Genomic DNA, 6987 nt, shown 5'->3' with positions numbered 1-6987 from the left:
TGGATCTAATACTGAGGATTGAGCTACATCTGGCCTGCTAGAAAATTCAGTTGCTGGAATGGAGACATAATGCAAGACAATAGAAGATCAAAGAAGTGTTATAAGGCAGGTTACACTGGAAAGGTTATCATCTGTATGTATGTCTATGGTATTTCTATAGCGCAAACCTACCTAAAAGGTAGTGAAGCACTGTACAGGGTCAAAGACAAACATAAAGTCAACAAGAAATAGGACAGGAAGCTGGTTTGTGTACTGTCAATGCACTGTGACGTAGTGTACTTTAAAGAGGTGAGTCTCGAACTCTTTCCTAAGCTGTATTGGGGGTGTTCTGATGGAAACAGGAACGTTGTTCCAGGTCTTGGGTGCATAGATGGAAAAGGCTAGCTTCCTTTGATTTTCTTTTTTAAACTTCTTAGCCTACTGTCTGATGGTGCCCAAGCTGTGGGTGTGCCTAGAACCACTAGGTGTGATTTCAGTAAAAACCTCTTGTGCTATTATAAAAGCAATCTATAGAAGTGTGAGATGTTTGAAGCTATGTTCGGTCAACAATGTTCAGATTTTCTTTGCCTTTCCCAAAAAAAATTCTGATTAAACAAATGGCAACAGTGTAGTTAAGATTCCTTTTGGATACAATTGATAATTCATAGGGTACGACATCATCCCTGTGAAATGGGGATTTTTAAACCAATACTCAATGTGTAATAAAAGTAGCAAAACAGGTCATATAAATTGTATGCTCCCTGTGAAATATGAATTTGAAACCAATGATTTGTGTGTTATAAAAGTAGCAAAACATGTAATATGAATTCATCATCTCTCTATCTATATTTTTTTTAAAAAGAACATAGCATAGGTGTGACGTGTACTCCAAGGCACAATATAAAGGATTTTTGTAGCGAATTCCCAAGCGAGGACAACATAAAACCACATAGTCGGAGGCAAGGTCTAAAATTCCTTTAACCCCTTGCCTGCGGGGCTAATTTCCCCGCTGTGCTGGGGGGCAGGGGGGGGGGGGGGGCACGCACAGCTCCCCGGTGCTCATGACGAGCTCAGCTCGTCATGAGCCATGGTGGCCATGTGCTCATGACGAGCAGAGCTCGTCACCGCCACACCCGTTTCTGTAGAACGTTCAGCACAGCAGGGGAATTAGCCCCGCGTGCGGGCGTTCTGACCGTTATGACGAGCTCAGCTCGTCATGAGCACACGGCCACCGTGGCTCATGACGAGCTGAGCTCGTCATGAGCATGGGAGGGGTTAAGCTCAGCACTGAGTGCAACATTTATTCTTTAGAAACCTTTTAGCTAATTTCTCCACAGTTGGTAAAATAGTTAGTAGATCGAGCATTCCGCCGCTGCCAAGTGTTTATGATCACAAGTTTGAATGTTGCCCGGCCCACCTACACACCCACTGCCCAATGTCGACAACGTGATTATCATTGAGAGGTGTAATAGCAATACCTATTAAGACACTGGTTTAGATCTTGGTTGGTGATGGTCGATAAAAGCGTTTGCTTATTAACATGGCTTTGCTTTGCCTGCCTCTCATGCTCTGTGGTACAGGCAAGGGGGCATGCAAATCTGCTTGATGGGCCGTTTAAGTTTGCATCATGATGAGGGAGGGACTGGGGTATATTTGTGAGGCTGGCAGAGGATGCACCGTTCATCTGGCTTAGCACCTAAGTTTACAGCTTCATCCGAGCACACCTGATCATGTATATACAAAAAAAAGCAAGAAGCACCTAGTACATCCTTTAAATAACTTCCTAACATAGTGTTTTCTACACGTCTTCGATCAGTCCTGGTATAGTGCTATGAAAATATAGCAAACATTAACCTACAAAAATATACACATTTTATATTCAAGATACTTACAGACTCTCATGGTGTGAACTGGGAAATGGGTGGGAAATATGAAATACTGGGATTAGAGGTTTCTTTTTTTCATCCCCACCTGGCCTTCCTCCCTCCTCCGATACAGTCACCCCAATAGGCCTAGGCCTATGTACTAATTTTTTGCCTAAAAGCATTTTCCAAAACGGCAGCTTAGTACATATTTAGATTATTTGTGGCACATGCAATGTTTCTTCCAATGTGTTTGGGGGTTTGTTAAGTTTTCAATAAAGGATACTATTTTATTCAACTTTATACCTTCTCAATCAATATCTTTATCCCAAATCAATAACTTTAGATATTATCTGTCAATATTTTAACTGGATATCCAAAAACATCAAATCCTGGGGTGAATCTTATCAACTATGTAACAGGAAACATTGCCAAAAAACATAGATTCTCAACCAAATTGTTTCCATTTGTTGACATGTACACCCACACAAATGGGCACTGTAAACTCTCTTTAATGCTCCTTCCTGGCGAAGGGGGAAGTGTCACAACTCATTAGTCCCAGCCTTGATTGAGCCATGAACTTCTCCTTTCACCAGAATCAGCGAGACTTCACCATGACCAGCGCTGCATAATTTTCTTGTGTCTAATTGCTACAAACTATTCTTAATGTGTAAGTACGCTGCTGCTCTAACTCGAATATTTAGCCATTCCTAGCAAGGCTTTAATATGTTTCAAACACCAGCTTGGCTAATATTCCCAGGCCCGGGTTTTCTCTTTTCACACCATGAGAGCATAAGATAAAATACTGTCTGATTTTGTTCATTCTTATGATACATTATCATGATTTAGACGTTTGTGCATGTGCCTTTATCTGGGAGGAAGCAAAGTTTAAAGTGCTGAGCAGTACATGTATAAAAAGTAAACCAGAGCTATAAGTTTGCTAAGACAAGATATTCTATAAAGAAGACACAATTTTAAAATAAATTCCCAACACCCACTTTTGCCCACCCCTTAAAAATACAATAACCACCCACACAAAATAAAAATACATAAAAACCTGCAGAATTTTTTTATGTTGATTCAAAATTGAAGGGATTTGCAGGCACACAGAAATACTTAGGGTTTGCCCTCAGTGATCACAAGGGGCAGCACTGCTGCTTAAACAAAACAGGATTGGACACTCAAAACTGTACAAGGAATGAAGGCAAATATACGAGCTCTACTCTCTAGAAAGGACCCACACAGTGTCTATAGCAAGAGGACCATCATGACAAAGCTGCAATTTAATGTACATGGACATGGCTGTCATCTTAGTAACTGAGGAGTTTAATTCAGTGCATGTAGAGCTTCAGCACAAATTGAATATAATTGAATTTTATCATAAATATTTCTGCTAATTATAAAATTTCAAGAACTGATTTTGCCTCTTGCAGGTTGACCACTTTTCCTGGGACAAAGTAAAAATGCAAAGATGCTGCTGTAAGTTAACCGTATTAGATATGGTAATGGATAACAAAAAAAAGTGATGAATGAGGTTGTTTGGGTGCTTCCTAACCATTGGCAATTGATATGGGTAACATTCCATTCCATTGTTTTTAGTTGGACTGTGCAAATTCTCTAAGTATTTATAACATATCTTCTGACACGTAATAACTGTTGCATCGTTCAGTGGGATGTGGGCCACTTAGATGGTTAATGTATAGTAACATCTTTTATTTTTAGGGGTTAACAGGAAAAAAAGATTACAACTTAAAACTAACAACTCTGTTTTTTTTGTAATAAAAGTGCTTTACAATACTTACAAATGATACAAATTAATATTTCTAGCAAAAGGAAGTTCTCAATTTAAAAAAAAAAAAATTGTTACAGCTTATGGCTATAAGTGTTCTACAAGAGGCGCTCTTATTGCACTGAATTGCACGTACCCTGTTCCAAGATGGCTGCAAGCAGAACTGACGGCAGTCTTTCTCATGCTAGTCCTTCTTCTATGATCAACCAGAAATATGGGCCATAGGAGGGCACATTGCTCTGCAGAGGTTGGAACCTTCAACTACCAACTTGTGGGTACATTAGGTTACACATGATTGTTTTCAGCTTTAAATTGATAAATGTGTTACAGGAACTGAGCTGTTCATTTTTGCAAACTCCTACTGTTTCCCGTACTTGCGGTTCACAGCGCCAGTAAATACTGCGTGAATTACTTAATGGAATTATAGTTTAAATAGTTTGTGCTCTACCTTTTTAAAATATTTTACATTACATCAAATATAGTGCAGGGATACAACTGGCCTTGTGCTTTTACTTGCTTTCACCATCACAAAGGCCAACGTTTGAGGACATTTATCAGGAATATTTGAATGCAAAATCAGGGGAATGTAATTTGCCCCCTTAAATTGGAGTGGATGAAGTTGTGAGCAGGGGAAAAATAATAAAATAGCGTATCTATTAACCGTAAAAAGTTGAGCCTTCTGTCTAATTCAGAAGACTTGGAAAGTAAGCTACAGTACACTTCAGGCTAGAAAGGCTATACTGGATGCCAATATTAACAAAGCGTCCACCACCTTCCAAGCTGTTTCCATGTTTCCAAGCGCAGGGCCTAGCAACTTTGTAAAAATGTCCTCCTGCTGCTTGTCGATGTGCTGGTGGGTCTTAGCATGGTGTACGTATGTTTGTATTTATTTGGTGCAATCTTTTGCTTCTCGTTGGCCAAGAAGAATTCAAAGTGGAGCATGCACAGGCACACACCTCCATAAGGTGCTTTACATAGCATATCTTGCTTTACAGCCCTAAAACAAGTTTTACATTTTTTACATTGAAATATTCAAATCCTGTGATCTCATATGAAACATCCAGTCTCTGCTAAGGCAGCCGTCCTAAGCTTTGTGGTTAAGTGCTTTGGGTTATTCCGATTAACTCAAACAATTGTCGGACACTCCATCTTGTTACACCCCATGGTCCAGGCAGCAGAGGGGTCACTGGTGCACCACTACCCAATTAGGTCTTAACGCCAGCATTAAAACCTATTCTGGGTTATTGAATGTCTCGTGTATCCTTGAGGGGCAATTCTGAGCTACCCCGAATAAGTACCTGCCATCAACTTTGCTTCATTCAATGACTTCTGCAGGAGCACATCCTCTTGCTGTTTACTGCAACACATCCTCTTCCTGTCCACTATGACATACAATCCACATCACTGTTACTCACTCCCAACTCATCGTAAAAGACAATGGGGTTCCACCATACTCTATTCTTTTTCCCCTTTATCCACACATCACATTCCCTTTCCAGCTACTCTGTGCAACTTTCAGTTCCCAGATGCCACTGACAGCAATATGGCTTTGCATGTTCTTTGAAACGTGAAAATGCAATCTGTACCACTGTTTGGAATTAAAATGAACATGACACTAGAAGGAGCCATGCCCTACCTTTTTTCAGCTGCCGAGACGAGATCAAAACTTGTCTGCTAAAAACAATGGTCCCAACATTTCAGGTAAAAGCCCGAAATGTCATAGGTAGAAATATTATCCCCCTGAAAATCACTCTCCTCAAAAAAGGGGTTGTTGGGGGAGGAGACTACTGGCCCATCGGCTTACCAGAAGCCAAATTGCGAGCACCCCATGTGTGCTTCTTGAAAGTGGGAGAATCCCATGTCGTGGTGGAAGGAAGAAATTGCTTCCTTCCCAGCTCACCTTGAAAAAGCAGATGCATTGTAAGCAGTGGTTGCCCCAAACAAGTTTTTACTGCATGCATACATGTCTTATCCCACACTGGGATGCACCTTATTTTTGGTCCGGAAGGATTTCCTTTTTTTAGCTGGCGCACCCTCAGAGCGCGTCTTCTGATGAGGCAGCAGGGCAGAAACAGCTTCTGTCCCCATGAAAGTGTGTGCAGTTCTGCCTCGTAAAGAACCTGGGCTCTCTCCTTGGCGCTGGGAAGCACTAACAGCGGGAATGGGGGTTGCTCTCAAAGACTGAGGTCTTAGCCCTGGAGTGGTTCTGCTGGGACTGGTCCTCCCTCTGCGATGCCGTCTTTGCGCCAGGTGGTAGTTGTTTGCCAAGCAGTACCTGGTCAGGAGCTCCTCTGTCATGCGTACGTACTTCTTTTTAGTGATGCGGCTCTGCGCCTCGGCCAGCTGGCATTCCATCTGGTATACATCCTCGGTTGCCTCATTCACCCGGTCGAAGTGTACTAACAAGGTCTCCAATACGGGTACAAGTCGCTGGATGTTGGCGTCAACCTCAGGGTGGTCCGAGACAGTCACCGTGCTCAGGCTGTCTAGCTGACTTGAAGAGAGGGAGGCAGAGGACGTGTCCGATGCGGCGCTGAGAGTAGGGCCCAGAAATGACTTGGAGTCGCTGGATGACCGCGAAGGTAATGGCTCCATTCCTTCAAACCTCACTGTATGGCGAAACTAGAAAAAAGAAATCAAGATTTTAAATGGAGATCAGTAGATCAGATTAAATTCACAGAGCTGCTAATTATGATATTTTTCCACAGCCGTGCATTAGATAAGAAGGCTTTTGAGTTTCTTGTGAACCTGTGATGCTTGAAAACAAGACATTTTGGCTTCCAGTGTGTCTGTGCTCTGCAGAGATAAAAGGTCCTCTACCCTGTGAAGTTACTCCTCTGTGAGAATTAGATGCTCTTCTTCCCCTTGTATGTCTACCTGGTAATACAGTGGAATTCTAAGTAGCTATGTCTGTGCTTTGTAAGAATAAGAGTTACATAAAAGGGGGGTTAAACCCATGTAGTCACGGGGACCTGGGTGCTAGGTAATACATATATAGGAAAGGGTCCCCGTAAAAGTGGTGTATGCCAGCGGGCCACACACAAAAGGGAATTAGTAACAAATTATAAAAAGACAATCAACAAAATTTCCAAAGGTAATAAAGTTTTATTACCAAAGAGTAGAAGACAAAAATTACCTTCAATACAAAAATTACAGATTTTCAGTATTAGCAAGCCCCAAGGGGGGGGGGAGGAAGGGAGAAGGAGAGAAAGAAACTAGAAGGTAAATAAGAGAAAAAAAATACACAGTATTGATAGTGACCTGATTATTACAAGATTACATGACACTGTACAAAAATTTTTAACAATATAAATATAAAGGCCAAAGATACGGCCCAAATCGGACAATTCACAAAAT

The 6987-nt window shown here is 41.4% G+C and overlaps 1 protein-coding gene across 1 annotated transcript in view; it reads right to left on the bottom strand.

The window, feature by feature from the left end:
• Positions 1-1101: 1101 nt before the first annotated feature.
• The window catches only part of PKD1 (polycystin 1, transient receptor potential channel interacting), a 464326-nt gene continuing 458440 nt past the window's right edge, over positions 1102-6987 (bottom strand). The window contains exon 46 of the mRNA XM_078664851.1: positions 1102-6252. Coding sequence (XP_078520977.1) covers positions 5599-6252 — 654 coding nt within the window. The 3' untranslated portion in view covers positions 1102-5598. The remainder of the gene's footprint in view (positions 6253-6987) is intronic.

The sequence above is a fragment of the Lissotriton helveticus genome, chromosome 10 (assembly GCF_964261635.1).
Source record: "Lissotriton helveticus chromosome 10, aLisHel1.1, whole genome shotgun sequence".
NCBI classification, from domain to species: domain Eukaryota; kingdom Metazoa; phylum Chordata; class Amphibia; order Caudata; family Salamandridae; genus Lissotriton; species Lissotriton helveticus.
Note: the sequence above shows the minus strand (reverse complement) of the source record. Positions and strands in the feature narration are given on the sequence as shown.